The following is an 18,479-nucleotide window of genomic DNA, read 5'->3' as shown; positions in this document are numbered from 1 at the left end:
AAAATATTATATCTATAGCATGTTTTTTTGGTGTTTTTTTTGTGGAAACTGCAGTATGGCTCTTAATACACTGTTGATATGCATTTTTGATAGACCTAGGCGTGCGCCTCCCTGCTGCCACCGAATGACACCATTGTGCCACACTGATTGACAGGCACACAATTACCTATCCCGTTGCAACTCACGGGCATATTTGCTAGCCATTAATAATAATATATAACTGGTGGTCTTTCAAAATCGTTGGCATGGTGTACGACCAATTACGAACTTTGGTTCCCAAGCGGACTGTTTGTCCTACAAGCATGTGTGCTGGAACGAAGAAATGACCAGTTACATTTAGAGTTTCCAGCCTAAAACATCATTCAAGAGTTTCATGTTTTCCAATTCAGGTACGAATAAATGTGGAATGCTTATATAGATACCTTCAATATACAAACACAGCACATGTATAGACAACGAAAAGCAATAATACATTGAATTGCATTATATAAATTACAAGGATGCAGAACAAGCGGTCTATCTATGTATAGCATCCAGTCATAAACTGAGCCGAGCTGGGAGAAGATGAGGGCATAAGAACGAACTTTACCAGTTGGGTTGTGACTTTCTGCTTGTAGCAGGGTATGTCAAAATTACTCTCCAATGGCAAAAAAGTTGGGTTCTGCCGGCTTCTGTAACAACCTTGCAGGCACCCTGTCCTGCAAACGGGCCTTTCGGGTAGCATTTCTCCGTAAGATCCGCATCATGTTGCCAGCAAAACGCGAGGCGTACAGTGCCGCGCCCAGACTGAGCTTGGTAGAGTCGTCACTTACAATAGCTGCTTGTAACCTCTTCTCCTTCTCAAACAAAGAATCCTCTAGCTTCTTTCTGCAATATCTGTGCCAAGCTGCCTGTATAAAACAAGCGGCCCAGGTTCTCCACTGTTGTGAGTAGAATCTAAAGGTATGCTGGAGCTGTTTGCTATGGAGTTTCCTAAACTGGGTGGCTACAAACTTCAAGTCATCAGCCCTCAGAACAAAGGCTTCAACTTCAGACAATGTCTTCACTGTTCTGGTTGAGCTGGGAAGGTTTGAAACTGCAGCGGGGTCAAGAGCCCAAGTGAGGAGCTCTTCACCGCAGAAGTCTCCACCTTTGAGAACATTGGAGTTGAAGAATCCGCTCTGTCCACCATTTGTCGTCATACTCTCGAGATATCCTCTCATAACGAAAAGCATTTCATTCACGGGGTCTCCTTCTCGAATTATGCAGCTGTCCTCAGTGTACAGCATGGGCTTTAGACGATCACACATTGCATCCAGGAGCTGCTCGTCCATGTTTTCAAACATTGGAACCTGCAAACAGGAGGGGAAGGATTAAAGATGAGAGAGCGAAGTAACCAAACTACGGGTGTGTGGCCTACAAAACAGACCACAGAAACATGAACTGTGAAATGTGCACTACACTGCAGATAAGAAACTATGGGGCCTACAAAACAGACTACAGAAATATGAACTGTGAAATGTGCGCTACAGGCAGATAAGAAACTATGGGGTCCAGAACAGAACTATAGACATGTGCTTATGAATGCAGATCCGGCAATTCAAAATAAGGAGGACATGAAGGCACTCCGAGCTCGTTTGGCAGAGTTGGAGGCGGTTACCCCTCCTGAGGTTCCTCGACTGGTGCCTGGACTGGATCTTGAGGCCATGGTCGCCCGTTCCTCAGAGGCAAGGGATGCCTTGGTGGTGCATGCTGAGGACGTCACCATGTCCTGGTGCATCTCAAGGCGAAGGAGCTTCCTACCCTTCCTCCTTGCAAGATGGTGTTGGAGGCGAGCAAGGCCTTGGCTTCACAGGTGGTCAAACTAGATTGGGCGGTTCTATCCAGGCTATTTTGGTCGGGGCCAACTAGCTTAGATAGTCGAGCTGACTTCTCACACGGCACCAATGTTGTTCAAGAAACAACTTTTGACGAGGGGTATCCTTAGCAACGTAATTAGTGATGACTAGGCAGGGGTATGTACAGCGGCCTTATAGCAAAGGTTGACGTACACTTAAAATGACACAATGATGTTTTTTAAATAGGTTCAGTCACGTCGTGGGAGCGCGAGCTATGTCCCTATGGGAGGGTCGTCGAGAGTGGTGCCTAGCGAATGGGACACTTGTGTTGCCATTTCTGGAGTCCCGCAACTCCCGAAAAGTGGTCGAGGGTAGTGCCCAACGCACGAGACACCTGAGGTGTCCCACGACCCCCACTGGTCTGAGCCTTACTAGGTTCCTTGGACTTCGAATCTCGGCCTCGCTAGCTCGCCAAAGAGAGCTAGGTGAGGAGTGTGATCCTTCTCTTGAGTTTATTCAAGTAGGGAGTGAAAGATTTACATTCCCATTGGGGGGGGGGGGGGCTTATATAGGCTAGGGGTCTTTGACTAATGACCAAGGCTACCCTTGAGGAGGTGGGAGGGTAGAACAAGATAGTTTGGCGTCCTTTGGGCCATACGCCTCTAGTTGGGCTTGGAGATGTGTGGTAGCGTTGAAGGCTTCCTTGCTTGGGCTTGGGCTTCTTTGCTCCTTTGACTTGTTCTTTTACAAGTTTCTTTCTTTGACTTGTTGACCATGATGACTTTGCTTGGACTTTCCTTGACCGGGGTGGCTCGCTTGGACCCATGGGAGCTTGTTTCGACTATGGTTGACCTCCTTGATTTGTGTTGATTGGCCTTGACAATTGTTGATCATCCATGTGGCGTGCCACGTAGGATAGAGGGTTGGATCTTGAGTAGGGTCGGAGCCAATTAGATGTGGAGCATCCTTCGGTCATCCTCATAGACCAGCCTTCGCCTACTCAAGTGCCAAGTGGACCGGTGACACAAGCACGTGCAAGAGCTCTCGAGACCGAGGTGACATCTCTCCTTAGTAATATTCCGTTATGACCCACGTGAGACATGGCTACTACCTAAAGTCGGAATGCTATGTTTGATTAGGTATGAAGAACACCCTCTCGGAGATGCTCGTGACAACGGACAAGTCCCCAAGTACATGGACGAAGGAGCACGACAAAAGGAACCGGAGAAGGCCTACAGGCCCCGGACATCCGGACATCCGGCCCCTGGAGATGTCAACCACAGCAGCAGCTCAATCGAAGACCACCTACACGCACCGGACATCCGGCTCAGCCCCAGACATCCGGCCCAGCCCCGGAAATCCGGCACCTCCTATACAGAGAGAACCCGAAACCGGCCCCCGCCAGCCCGAACATCCGCCCCGACGTGAAGGCCCGGACATCCAGCCCCTCCTGCCTGCGCGCAGTGTATCTGGGCCGAGGCCCACGTACCCCTTCACCCCCTAGACTATATATACCCTTCCTCTACCTACGATTTAGGGTTAGCATTGTGATAGCTCAAACTAGAGATAGAGCTTTGCTCATCCACTTGTACCCCTACTCCCATGGAGATCAGGCCCCCATGTGAGAAGATCCCCCAAGTGGATTCAAGACCCCTTCATGGGAAGATCCTTCATGGATTCAAGACCTCCTTCCCCCTAGGATTGACATGAGCTAGTGCCCCTTTTGTATCCCCTTTTCTTGGATTTGGACCCTTGTTACCTCTTTGTGTATGTGGATCTAGCACATGTGTGATTGGATCAAGTCTATTTGGGAGTTCTTGTGTTTCTCTTTGATTTGCACTCTTTCCCCCTCCAAGCATTAAAAGATCAACCTATTAGGGTTCCACCCTACATCATCTTGGATCAGAGCCACGTTGATTTACACCTTGGAGTTCTTCCCCTTCATTTTCTAGCCTAATTTTGTGTGTTCTTGCCCAATTTCGAAAATCCCCACAAAAATACCCTACCAATTTTTTTGTGATTTGTTGGTGTGATGATGTTTTGTTGGATTAGGGACAGTTTGACATCGACATCACCACCACTAATCTTCGCCACAGATTCGTCATCGACAACAACCACTTCACCATCGTGACACCACCAACAGAAAGCAAGGGCGGTAACCTCGACGACACCTTCGTATACTCTCCCTTGCCATTGCATTCTTAACCCCGAGCCAAACTTTTGCGTCACTTCCTTCTATTGCGTGCATATATCGTATTATCTCTTGTGTCCTCATTTGTTCCCACATACACCATTGCTATCTTGATTCCAGCGTTTTGAATAAGTGGCCAAAGGACAATATCAAAAGAGCAAGAAAAGCTTTTAAGCAAAAAGAGAACAAAGAAGCTTGTAAGCAAGAGTCGTAGTATCATACCATATTGCATCCAAATTGCCATACTCGATCATCTTGGATCATCTTAAGAGAATCACCGAGAATCATACATATAGCATACTTGGGATAGAACTCAGTTGCATTTTTGCTTTGTAGGTTGTGCACAAGTATCGTATCTCGTCTATTGAGCAATCATGCTAGTGTCTCTCTAGTGTTGTGCAACAAGAGCATTTTCCGTGGATTCCACATTTTGAGCTCGTTCCTTGGTTGCACGTCCCCATTTATCTATCTGTGCGTGTGTTTCCGTGTGCCTCATATTGCTTTGGTCTACTTGTTACACTTGCAAGTTTGTGAATCTCTTTCAACATTATTGAAATCTTGCTAACAATTGCATAAATTTTGTGCCAGCATCCTCACCATGCTACTCCAAAGGCTTTTTTTGTGTAGGTGTGAGAATAGACAAAATCCGATACCAATTGTGCTATTTCCATAATACATTATTGAGTGATCATTGATCCATCTTCAACATCGGACAAGGTACATTTGGTCTAGTTCACTCCTTTCTTCCACTCACATATTTGCTTGAGATGATGAATAGGTCTGATACGCCTCCAACGTATCTATAATTTTTGATTGCTTCATGCTATATTATCTACTGTTTTAGACATTATTGGGCTTTATTATCCACTTTTATATTATTTTTGGGACTAACCTATTAACCGGAGGCACAGCCCAGAATTGCTGTTTTTTTGCCTGTTTTAGGGTTTTGAAGAAAAGGAATATCAAACGGAGTCCAAACAGAATGAAACCTTCGGGAACGTGATTTTCTCAACAGATAAGACCCGGGAGACTTGAACCCTATGCCAAGGCACGTAACAGGAGGCCACGAGGTAGGGGGGCGTGCCCTACCCTACCAGGCGCGCCCCCCACCCTCGTGGGCCCCCTGTTGCTCCACCGACGTACTTCTTCCTCTATATATATCCACGTACCCCCAAACGATCAGAACAGGAGCCAAAACCCTAATTCCACCACCGTAACTTTCTGTATCCACGAGATCCCATCTTGGGGCCTGTTCCGGAGCTCCGCCGGAGGGGGCATCAATCACAGAGGGCTTCTACATCAACACCATAGCCCCTCCGATGAAGTGTGAGTAGTTTATCTCAGACCTACGGGTCTATAGTTAGTAGCTAGATGGCTTCTTCTCTCTTTTTGGATCTCAATACAATGTTCTCCCCCTCTCTTGTGGAGATCTATTCGATGTAATCTTCTTTTTGCGGTGTGTTTGTTGAGGTCGATGAGTTGTGGGTTTATGATCAAGTCTATCTATGAATAATATTTGAATCTTCTCTGAATTATTTTATGTATGATTGGTTATCTTTGCAAGTCTCTTCGAATTATCAGTTTGGTTTGGCCTACTAGATTGATCTTTCTTGCAATGGGAGAAGTGCTTAGCTTTGGGTTCAATCTTGCGGTGTCCTTTCCCGGTGACAGTAAGGGCAGCAAGGCACGTATTGTATTGTTGCCATCGAGGATAACAAGATGGGGTTTTCTTCATATTGCATGAGTCTATCCCTCTACATCATGTCATCTTGCTTAAGGCGTTACTCTGTTTTTAACTTAATACTCTAGATGCATGCTGGATAGCGGTCGATGAGTGGAGTAATAGTAGTAGATGCAGGCAGGAGTCGGTCTACTTGTCTCAGACATGATGCCTATATACATGATCATGCCTAGATATTCTCATAATTATACTCAATTCTGTCAATTGCTCAACAGTAATTTGTTCACCCACCATAGAATACTTGATGAGGACATCAATACCATTGTTACACCCACAGCCCCTACTGTTACATATACTGGACCAATTACTAGAGCTCGCGCACGCCAATTAAATTACCAGGTACTTTCGTTTCTTGGTAATGATTCTAATGTTCATGAGATTATGATGCTGCCTAAATTGGATACATTTGTTTTGCTTACAAATGAAGGTCCTAGCTTGGAGAAGGATGAACATTGGAGCAAGAACACGAATGGAGTTGATGGCATGCGCAAGGGGATCAGGAACAGAGTTACAAGTGATGATTTCAGGACTTTGAAGCCGCCATAAGGAGTGCATGAAGCCTTGGACGAAATATACAAGATGCCACTTCATAATATTCGTCCATAGGCTATTCTAGGTGCTGCGTCACCTTATTAATGGGCCAGGCCCATGTAATTTCGAAATACTTAAGTATAGGCTATTTTTAGAGTCCGTATGTGTGGGGAAACAAGAGTTAGGGTTGGTTTCGGACCCCACCCTCAAGGGCCACGAAATTCCCCTCTCTTCCTCCATATATACAGCCCTTAGGGCGTCGTTTAGACTTGGGTTTTGTTTAGATTAAAAGTTCGCCATAGCTGCAACTTCGCGTACTTCGTTTGTGTCCAACGACCAGACCAAGACGTCACAGAACCCCACCTTGATCAATAAAGCTTTCATCTTATATTCGCAATATCCAGATTGCAATCTCAGTTTCTTGCTTGTTCTTCGTTTGCTCGCAGGAAACAGGCCCTCGTGGTCAGGTTGATCGTGCTCCGGCGTGGTCAATAACCCCTCGGAAGTTGGTTTAGCGATTGCTAAGGCGCGACGTCTCGCACGTTCGTTAGTCAGATCGTCAAAGTCAACTTCCACCAAAGCGATATCCATCATCTCATAGAAAGATGGTACACCTTTGCCTCTATCAAGTGGTATCAGATTTCCAGGTTGCTCGGTGAGATTTTGTAGTTTTTCATAGTTTAGATCGAGTCTATTCTTCATACCTACAGACCACGAAAAAGCCAAAAAAATTAGGGTTAGTTCATCATATCCGAACCAGTCTGAGCCTTTGCATAGTCTTTTCAGTATTTTGCTTTGTTGAATTTGCGGTTGCATCGTCGTGTCAAGTTGCTGGTCTTAGAGTCTAGTCTTTTAGAGTTTCGAGTTCTGGTCATAAGTTGTCACGCCGCCGCCGCACCATCATCATCGCCCCTGCCATCTACCACCACCGCTTATCCGCCACCGATCCTCTCCATATACCATCACCAATCGTATCCATATACCACCACCAATCCATATCCATATACCACCACCAATCCGTATCCATATACCACCACCGCTGCCATATCCTACCACCATATATCCACCGCCAATCCGAGTCCTTCAATATTAGATTTGTTTTCGAGATCCGTCTAATTTCCGATTCATGTTTCCTTGCTTGATTAGGTTTCGAAAAAAAAGAGTCTGGAGACCCCTGGGCAGTTTTTAGGCTAAAATTTTCGCAGGCAAAAATATTTTTATCCCTATCCTATTTTTAGGGTTTTCCGAGTCTTTTGAGCCACGTGCCATCATAGTGATTTTTTGTCGCACTTTTCCGTCGTCGCTGCCCCGATTTTCGAAAAAAGTCAAAAAAAAATTCATGCCCATCCTATCAGTTTGACAAGGGAAGAGTTTTGAGACACTCGCCATTATAGTGATTTTTCGCAAAAAAAGAGGAGCGCAAAAAAAAGGAGCGCAAAAAAAAGAGCGAAAAAAAGAGAGTTCCAGAGTGTGCTTTTCACTTATTTACGTGCAGCGCCGTGATTTTGTTAGTGTTCTAGGCTCGCGTCTCTAGCACGGTCTAGCCTAGGACCAGCACAGTACCGTCGTTGAGCGTTTATTCAACTTTGCATCTCTGAATTGATTATTGCTAATCTTTTTGCTACGATATTCTAAGCCTTCCTAGCTCCACATAAATCTACATCGTGCATTTGACTCTCCCTGGTAATCGCTCTATCCAAGCTTTGAGAGTTTTGACTACAACGGTTGACGATCACCGCCTGCTGCTGGGTAAGAACTGGTAAGAATTTGAGATTCGCTTGACGGATTTGTGACACCCACCACCACCATTTTCTAGTAGTCTGTAGGATCATATTCTTGTGTGTTTCTATTGCTGCTAACCATGGCAGGATCACAAGTCGATGAGACTAACCGAGAGAACATGACGAACAAGGAGCTTCATGATACGTTTCAACAAATGATGAGTGGACAGGTGCAAGATGTGATAAACAGATTTGAAGAGGCCATGGAGAAGATAGATGGCATGATGAAGACATTTGAAACAAAGCTCGATAACAAGTTTGCTGAATTGCTTTCACGTTTTCCACCACCACCACCGGCTGCTCCTACCGCACCTCTGCAACAACAGCAACAACACCGACTACCTCCACGTCGGGAAACAGCCCTCCGCCGAGCGAGCCGTGTCCCTCTTCAGTCGGGCCAAACTGCTGGTGCTGCTGTTGATACTTCTGTGGCTCCTACTGCTGATGTGGAGGAGGATGATTATGTGGGAGATTATGAGGATGAGGTTGATCAAAATCAGAACTACGTGCCACCACCAGCACAGCAACCACCAGGTCGTCCACATGCAAATAATGGCAATGGTAGGGCTCACCCTCAGGTACGAGATCATGACCATCTCCCTAAACTAAAATTGAATATTCCACCATTTGAGGGTAGATATGTTCCTGATATATATCTTACTTGGGAGTTAGAAACCGAACAACGATTTACATGTTCACAATATCCCGAGGAGAGACGTGTTCCTGCTGCTGTTTGTGCTTTCACTAGTTTTGCATGTGTTTGGTGGTCTGAGCATTGTAGATTATATCCTATTCCGGCTACTTGGGCTGCTTTGAAAACTGCTATGCGTACTCGTTGGGTTCCACCATATTATCAACGTGAATTACTTCAAAAATTGCAGCGCTTAAGACAGGGAAAAAAAATCTGTAGAAGAATATTATCAGGAATTACAAACTGGCATGATTAGATGTGCTATTGTTGAGGAGAATGAAGCTATGCTTGCACGTTTTATGGGTGGATTAAATAGAGAGATTCAGACGATTCTAGAGTATAAGGAGTATACTAATATCACTCGTTTATTCCATCTTGCTTGTAAAGCTGAACGTGAAGTGCAGGATCGACAGGCATTGGCGCGGACTAACTTTTCTGCAGGTCGACCTTCATCATGGACACCACGTGCATCATCTACTTCCACACGTTCTGCTACACCAGCGCCTCCGTCGGCTGCCACCTCCAACCGTGATACAATAAAGCAGGCACAATCACCACTATCTGCCAAGAGCACACCTTCTGGGCCTGCAAAGAGCTCTTCTTCATCCATGGCATCAACAGGGCAAACACATGATATTATTTGTCGATGTTGCAAGGGTGGAGGTCATTATGCGAGAGAATGCCCATCTAAGCGTGTGATGATTGTTACTGAGGATGGTGGGTATGAGTCTGCTAGTGACTATGATGAGGAGACTTTGGCTCTTATTACACGTGACGAACACGGTGGAGACGACTCTAATCATGAGACGCAATACATGGCTCCTGAAGATGCTGATAGGTATGAATGTTTAGTTGCTCAACGTGTTTTGAGTGTGCAGGTTACACAAGCTGAGCAAAATCAGAGGCATAATTTGTTCTATACAAAGGGAGTTGTAAAGGAACGTTTTGTTCGCGTGATCATAGATGGAGGGAGCTGCAATAACTTGGCTAGCATGGAGATGGTGGAGAAGCTATCTCTCACCACAAGACCACATCCACATCCTTACTACATCCAATGGTTCAACAACAGCGGCAAGATTAAGGTAACACGTACTGTTCGTGTGCATTTTAGTATCTCTACATATGCTGATTATGTTGATTGTGATGTGGTACCTATGCAAGCATGTTCCTTATTACTTGGTAGACCATGGCAATTTGATAAAAATTCTGTACACCATGGTATAAACAATCAGTATACTCTTGTTCATAACGATAAAAATATTACTTTTCTTCCTATGACTCCTGATTCCATTTTGAAAGATGATATTAATAGAGCTAATAAAGCAAAACAGGAGACAAATAAGAGTGAAAATCAGATTGTGGCAAAAGAATTTGAGCACCAAATGAAGCCTAATAATAAACCATCTACTCTTGTTTCTGAAATTAAATTGAAAAGTGCATGTTTACTTGCCACCAAATCTGATATTGATGAGCTAGATTTTAGCAAATCTGTTTGCTATGCTTTTGTGTGCAAAGAGGCATTATTTTCATTCAAGGACGTGCCTTCCTCTTTGCCCCCTGCTGTCACTAACATTTTGCATGAGTTCGCTGACGTCTTTCCACAAGACGTGCCACCGGGATTACCACCGATTCGAGGGATTGAGCATCAAATTGACTTAATTCCCGGTGCTTCGCTACCCAACCGTGCACCATACCGTACCAATCCAGAGGAGACGAAGGAGATTATGCGTCAAGTACAAGAACTGCTCGACAAAGGTTATATACGCGAATCCCTTAGTCCTTGTGCTGTTCCTATCATTTTAGTGCCGAAAAAGGATGGTACGTCGCGTATGTGTGTTGATTGTAGAGGCATTAATAATATTACTATTCGTTATCGTCATCCTATTCCTAGGTTAGATGATATGCTTGATGAATTGAGTGGCTCTACAATATTCTCCAAAGTTGATTTGCGTAGTGGATACCATCAAATTCGTATGAAATTGGGAGATGAATGGAAAACAACATTTAAAACTAAGTTTGGATTATATGAGTGGTTAGTCATGCCTTTTGGGTTAACTAATGCACCTAGTACTTTCATGAGGTTAATGAACGAAGTTTTACGTGCTTTCATTGGACGATTTGTGGTAGTTTACTTTGATGAAATATTGATTTATAGCAAATCTTTGGAGGAACATTTGGAACATTTACGTGCTGTTTTTATTGCTCTACGTGATGCACGTTTGTTTGGAAACCTTGGAAAGTGCACCTTTTGCACCGACCGAGTATCTTTTCTTGGCTATGTTGTTACTCCACAGGAAATTGAAGTTGATAAAGCCAAGATTGAAGCTATTGAGAGTTGGCCGCAGCCCAAAACGGTCACACAAGTGAGGAGTTTCCTTGGCCTCGCTGGTTTCTATAGGCGTTTTGTGAGAGATTTCAGCACCATTGTTGCACCTCTCAACGAGCTTACAAAGAAGGATGTTCCTTTTGTTTGGGGTACCGCACAGGAAGAAGCTTTCACGGTATTGAAAGATAAGTTGACACATGCTCCTTTACTCCAATTTCCTAATTTCAATAAGACTTTTGAGCTTGAATGTGATGCTAGTGGAATTGGATTAGGAGGTGTGTTATTACAAGATGGAAAACATGTTGCATACTTTTCTGAAAAATTGAGCGGGCCTAGTCTGAACTATTCTACTTATGATAAAGAATTATATGCTCTTGTTCAGACCTTAGAAACATGGCAACATTATTTATGGCCTAAGGAATTTGTTATACATTCTGATCATGAATCTTTGAAACACATTAAAAGTCAAGCAAAACTAAACCGTAGACATGCTAAATGGGTTGAATTCATTGAGACTTTCCCTTATGTCATTAAACACAAGAAGGGTAAAGAAAATGTTATTGCTGATGCCTTGTCTCGTCGTTATACTATGCTTTCACACCTTGACTTTAAAATATTTGGTTTGGAGACCATCAAAGATCAATATGTTCACGATGCTGAATTTAAAGATGTATTGCAGAATTGTAAGGAAGGGAGAACTTGGAACAAGTTCGTTCTTAACGATGGATTTGTGTTTCGTGCTAACAAGCTATGCATTCCAGCTAGCTCCGTTCGTCTTTTGTTGTTGCAGGAGGCGCATGGAGGAGGATTAATGGGACACTTTGGTGTCAAGAAGATGGAGGATATACTTGCTACACATTTCTTTTGGCAAAGATGAGACGGGATGTTGAGCATTTTGTTGCTCGCTGCACTACATGTCAAAGAGCTAAGTCACGACTCAATCCTCATGGTTTATATATGCCTTTGCCTGTACCTAGTGTTCCTTGGGAGGATATATCTATGGACTTTGTTTTAGGTTTACCTCGAACAAAGAAGGAGAGGGATAGCATATTTGTTGTCGTGGATAGGTTCTCGAAAATGGCACACTTTATACCATGTCATAAAAGCGATGATGCTGTTAATGTTGCTGATTTGTTCTTTCGTGAAATTATTCGCTTACATGGTGTGCCAAATACTATTGTTTCAGATCGTGATACTAAATTTCTTAGCCACTTTTGGAGATGTTTATGGGCTAAGTTGGGGCCTAAGCTGCTTTTTAGTACTACTTGTCACCCCCAAACTGATGGACAAACTGAAGTAGTCAATAGAACATTGTCTACTATGCTTAGGGCTGTTTTGAAGAATAACAAGAAAATGTGGGAAGAATGCTTGCCTCATATTGAATTTGCTTATAATCATTCATTGCATTCTACTACTAAGATGTGCCCTTTTGAAATTGTGTATGGTTTCCTACCTCGTGCACCTATTGATTTGTTGCCTCTTCCATCTTCAGAGAAGGTTAATTTTGATGCTAAAGAACGTTCTGAATTGATTTTAAAAATGCATGAGTTAACTAAGGAAAACATTGAGCGTATGAATGCTAAATATAAACTTGTTGGAGATAAGGGTAGAAAACATGTTGTGTTTGCGCCTGGAGATCTTGTTTGGTTACATTTGCGTAAAGATAGATTTCCTAATCTGCGCAAATCAAAGCTAATGCCACGTGCTGATGGTCCTTTTAAGGTTTAGAGAAAATAAATGATAATGCATATAAACTTGAGCTACCTGCAGATTTTGGGGTTAGTCCCACTTTTAACATTGCAGATTTGAAGCCTTATTTGGGTGAGGAAGATGAGCTTCCGTCGAGGACGACTTCATTTCAAGAAGGGGAGGATGATGAGGACATCAATACCATTGTTACACCCACAGCCCCTACTGTTACATATACTGGACCAATTACTAGAGCTCGCGCACGCCAATTAAATTACCAGGTACTTTCGTTTCTTGGTAATGATTCTAATGTTCATGAGATTATGATGCTGCCTAAATTGGATACATTTGTTTTGCTTACAAATGAAGGTCCTAGCTTGGAGAAGGATGAACATTGGAGCAAGAACACGAATGGAGTTGATGGCATGCGCAAGGGGATCAGGAACAGAGTTACAAGTGATGATTTCAGGACTTTGAAGCCGCCATAAGGAGTGCATGAAGCCTTGGACGAAATATACAAGATGCCACTTCATAATATTCGTCCATAGGCTATTCTAGGTGCTGCGTCACCTTATTAATGGGCCAGGCCCATGTAATTTCGAAATACTTAAGTATAGGCTATTTTTAGAGTCCGTATGTGTGGGGAACAAGAGTTAGGGTTGGTTTCGGACCCCACCCTCAAGGCCACGAAATTCCCCTCTCTCTCCTCCATATATACAGCCCTTAGGGTCGTTTAGACTTGGGTTTTGTTTAGATTAAAAGTTCGCCAATAGCTGCAACTTCGCGTACTTCGTTTGTGTCAACGACCAGGACCAAGACGTCACAGAACCCCACCTTGATCAATAAAGCTTTCATCTTATATTCGCAATATCCAGATTGCAATCTCAGTTTCTTGCTTGTTCTTCGTTTGCTCGCAGGAAACAGGCCCTCGTGGGTCAGGTTGATCGTGCTCCGGCGTGGTCAATAACCCCTCGGAAGTTGGTTTAGCGATTGCTAAGGCGCGACGTCTCGCACGTTCGTAGTCGGATCGTCAAGGTCGACTCCCACAGAAAACGATAGCCACCATCTCATCGAAACATCGGGACACCTTTGCCTCTATCAATACTTATGCTCTCGAGAGAAGCCACTAGTGAAACCTATGGCCCCCGGGTCTATCTTCATCATATTGTTCTCCTACTACTTTGTTATTTACTTTGCCTTTATTTTACTTTGCATCTTTATCATAAAAATACCAAAAATATTATCTTTATCATATTTATCAGATCTCACTCTCGTAAGTGGCCTCATAGGGATTGACAACCCCTATTTGCGTTGGTTGCGAGGATTTATTTGTTTTGTGCAGGTACGAGGGACTTGCGCGTAGCCTCCTACTGGATTGATACCTTGGTTCTCAAAAACTGAGGGAAATACTTACGCTACTTTGCTGCATCATCCCTTCCTCTTCGGGGAAAACCAACGCAATGCTCAAGAGGTAGCAAGGTCAAGTACTTCTACCAACCCACTCATCATCGAACAAGAGGACCTGAACAACTACGTCACCAAGCATCACCTATTCGGTGCGCAAAGAGCTTTGCATTAAGAGAATGAAGCATTGAGTGACCACATCGACCTACTTGCTATCGACTTGCGACCATCCGAGCTACGTACAAGAGACTACTTCGACAATCGAAACTTTCCACCCACATGGAAGAGCTTGACGCTAGGATGTCTACTCAAATGGAAGAGTTTTGTGCTTTGATGGTCAACCATTCTTCTATGACATCGTCATCATCAAGACGGTGCCACTCAAGCCGACATTCTTCGGAATCTTCTTCGGATGCAAGTCTTCCCCGAGCTCGTCCGCATTGTCGCCAAGACCATGAAGATCATCAAGCTCCACAAAACTCATTTCATGGCAATGGTTTACAAGACAGCCTCCGGGAACGTGAGCGACATCGTCGTCAAGCTAATGATCCTGCTTTCCAAGAGCCTCCAATACGCCAAGATCACCAAGAAAACCAAGACGGCGACACCCTACAACAAGAACGACAACGTCGCGAGGAACAAGGCCAAGAAGCTCAACGTGCCCTACGTGAAGCCACACGAGTCGTCAATGAACACAACCGCTGTGTGCGCGAACAAGAGGCCCTCCAACGAGAGCGACAAGAAGAAGTCGCGCGCCTTGAGGAGCACCTAGAGTTGAGGAACCGTTCAAGAATTCCACACCCTCAACGTCAAGCTAATCAGGAGCACGAGGAGCAAGCGCTTGAAGATCCTCCGCGACAAGAGCGTCATCACCATTGCCACCAACACAATGAAGAGCAACGCTACGGCAAGCTCAAGTTCACCATGCCTAAGTTCTCCGAAAGCAATGATCCCAAAGACTTCCTTTCATGGGCATTGAAGGTCGACAAGGTCTTTCATTTACACAACTATGAAGAAGAAAAGAAGACTGCCATGGCATCTCTTGAGTTCCAAGACTATATCTTCATTTGGTGGGAGCAAGTCATTGAGCGACGGGAAGCAAAAGGTAACCCACCAATCACAACATGGAATCAAATGAAGGATGTCATGCGAGCGCGCTTTGTACCCACGTACTATAGCCGCGACCTATTCAAGAAATTGCAACTACTCAAGCAAGGCACCAAGTCCATTGAAGGGTATTACAAGGAAATGGAGATCGCCATGATCCGAGCCAATGTCATGAAAGATGAGGAGCAAACTATGGCACGGTTCTTGAACGGACTCAACCATCCTATCAAGAAGATTGATGATTTCCAACCGTATTCGAACCTCCTCGAGCTAGTGCACCAAGCTACCAAGGCGGAGCGACAAGTGCAAGATGATTACAAGTACGCCAAGTACTCTTCCAAGACCTACGGTTCACACACTCAAGCTTCAATGACTAAGGCACCTTCTACCCCGACGAAACCTACACCAAGCAACAGCGACAAGTCAAGTTTCAAGAAAGCTTCGACATCTTCAAGTCGTCCTCCTACTACAAGCAACCTCAAGCCGAGAGCTTCATCATCATCTACTCCAACGGATGAGACCATCAAGACAAGTTCCATCAAATGCTTCACATGCCAAGGCCGAGGCCACAAGACATTTGAGTGCCCCACGCGGCATACCATGATCATCAATGACGACGGCACCTATGACTCCATGAGCGAGGAAGAAATGGAAGCACTTGAGCACGTGGCCATGCACCGACGAGTGAATGAAGACAAAGATGACCAAGTCTTTTGTGACAATGATTCGAGCCCCGCTCTTGTTGTCTCCAAAGTCTTGACACTTCAACACCAAAAAGACGAAGACCAGTGTTGCCACATCTTCCGCACCAAAGCGGGCATCAATGGACGTTCTGTGAAGGTCATCATCGACGGAGGAAGTTGCCACAATTTGGTAAGTGAAGAGCTATGTTCCAAGCTACAATTGATCAAGATGAAGCATCCTCACCCCTACAAGGTCCAATGGCTTAGCGACTCCGGCACCATTCAAGTGGAGCACACCGTTCAAGTCTCCTTCAAGATTAGAGCATACGAAGACATATTGGAGTGTGATGTGGTTCCCATGTCCATTTGCCACCTCCTACTTGGACGATCTTGGCAACTCGACCGTGGCGTTATCCACAATGGGCGAACCAATCACTATAGTTTTCAAGATGAAGGGAAAGGAGTACGTGCTATGACCCATGTCACCAAGCCAAGTGATCGTCGACGAGCAAGCATCCACCCATTGCGGAGACTGGAGAGAATAGTGAGAGAGTGAGCCAGCAAGAGAAGAGTGAGCGTCATAAGCCAAAAATGAGTGCCTCCACGATGAGCGACAAGAAAAACTTAGTGCTCTTAGCTATCGAAAGAGACATGAGAGAAGTGTGTGAGAACCCATCTAGTGTCATACACTATGTCCTAGTATGCAAGGATGAAGCGGCACGGACTAACACCTCTTACCCTACCTTTAGTGTTGTCTAATTTATTGCTGGAATTCAAGGACGTATTCCCCGATGAGCTACCTCTGGGTCTACCTCCACTACGAGGCATCGAACACCGCATCTTCCTCATTCCCGGCGCACCTTACCGAACAAGGCACCGTACCGCGTCAACCCCAAAGAAACCAAGGAAATACAACGGCAAGTACAACACCTCATTGACAATGGGCATGTACGTGAAAGCTTAAGTCCTTGTGCCATTCCGGTTATTCTTGTGCCCAAGAAAGATGGAAGTTTTCGCATGTGTTCCGATTGCCGACCCATAAATGCTATCACCGTTCGCTATAGGCATCTCATTCCACGCCTTGACGATATGCTAGATGAGCTTAGCGGAGCCACAGTTTTCTCTAAAATTGATCTTAAAAGTGGCTATTACCAAATTCGCATTCAAGAGGATGATGAATGGAAAACCGCTTTCAAAACCAAATTTGGCTTGTATGAGTGGTTAGTTATGCCTATGGGCTTATCCGAAGCACCCGACACTTTCATGCGTGTGATGCATTACATTCTTCGCGAATATATTGGCATATTTGTTGTGGTCTACTTTGATGATATACTTGTGTTTAGCGAATCTCTAGAAAATCATGTCACCCATCTTAGAGCTGTTTTGCAAACTCTTAGAAACGAGCGCCTTTATGCTAATATGGAGAAATGCACATTTGGTGTTGCCAAGCTTGTTTTCTTGGGTTTTGTTCCGTCTTCTAAGGGTGTTCATGTAGACGAAGCTAAAATTGATGCTATTAAAACTTGGCCACAACCAACCAACTTGCAACAAGTGTGTAGCTTCCTTGGCTTAGCCGGATTTTATCGTCACCTTGTGAAGGATTTTAGCACCATTGCACCCATTGAATAAGAAGAATGCATCCTTTGTTTGGGGACCATTCCAAGATACTGCATTTCATGGGCTTAAGAATTTGCTTACACATGCTCCATTGCTTGGATTGCCCAATTTTGATAAAACTTTCGAAGTGCATTGCAACGCTAGTGGTAATGGCATAGGAGGTGTGTTGATGCAAGAGAAGCGCCCAATCGCATACTTTAGCGAGAAACTTTTTGGAGCGCAACTTAACTACCCCATTTATGACAGAGTTATATGCTTTAGTGAGAGTCTTGCATGTGTCGGAGCATTATCTTCGCCCTCGTGAATTTGTCATCCATACGGATCATGAGACGCTTAAATACCTTAAAGGTCAAACGAAATTGAATAAGCGACATGCCAAATGGAAAGCTTGAAGCACGGCTCCATGGGCACTTGAAAGGGATTGGACCCCACCATGCCACTCTTCTCGAGAAGGTTATGGGCATAGGCAGAAAGAGAGATGGTGATCCTGACCGTGCCCTGCCGCACCTCCATCCCAAGGTAAAAACTCAGCAGATTGAGGTAAGACATTCTAAACAAGTTCTGCATCTCGCCAGCTTTGGACATGGTGATCACCAAATCGCCCACTTAGATGCTCCACTTAGATGCTGATGAAGAGTCGTGTCCATGCCTCAAACAGTGTCTTGCCATCTAGGCTCTTCATTGTCGACATGTTTAACGGTTCAAGATGAACACCGTTGTCATGACCGCTTCACCCTAGAACTCACCGGCAACACACTTGGCCTCGAGAAGACAGCAGGCCATGCTCACCACCATCTGATTGCAATGTCCGACAACGCCGTTTAGATGCGGTGGGTAGGGCGCAGTGAGTTGACGCTAAACTCCGAGATCGGCGCAATACGCGGTGAAGGAGTCGGATGTG

At 44.6% G+C, this 18,479-nt stretch overlaps 1 protein-coding gene across 4 annotated transcripts in view; it reads right to left on the bottom strand.

The window, feature by feature from the left end:
* Window positions 1-384: 384 nt before the first annotated feature.
* Window positions 385-18,479, bottom strand: part of LOC125513468 (cyclic nucleotide-gated ion channel 1-like) — a 44,507-nt gene continuing 26,412 nt past the window's right edge. For all 4 annotated transcript variants that reach the window (XM_048678590.1, XM_048678591.1, XM_048678594.1 and 1 more), the window contains exon 8: window positions 385-1,331. In XM_048678590.1, the coding sequence (XP_048534547.1) occupies window positions 633-1,331 (699 nt within the window). In that variant the 3' untranslated portion in view covers window positions 385-632. The remainder of the gene's footprint in view (window positions 1,332-18,479) is intronic.

This window comes from Triticum urartu, chromosome 6 (genome assembly GCF_003073215.2).
Source record: "Triticum urartu cultivar G1812 chromosome 6, Tu2.1, whole genome shotgun sequence".
NCBI lineage: Eukaryota > Viridiplantae > Streptophyta > Magnoliopsida > Poales > Poaceae > Triticum > Triticum urartu.
This window is presented reverse-complemented; position numbering and strand designations above follow the sequence as displayed.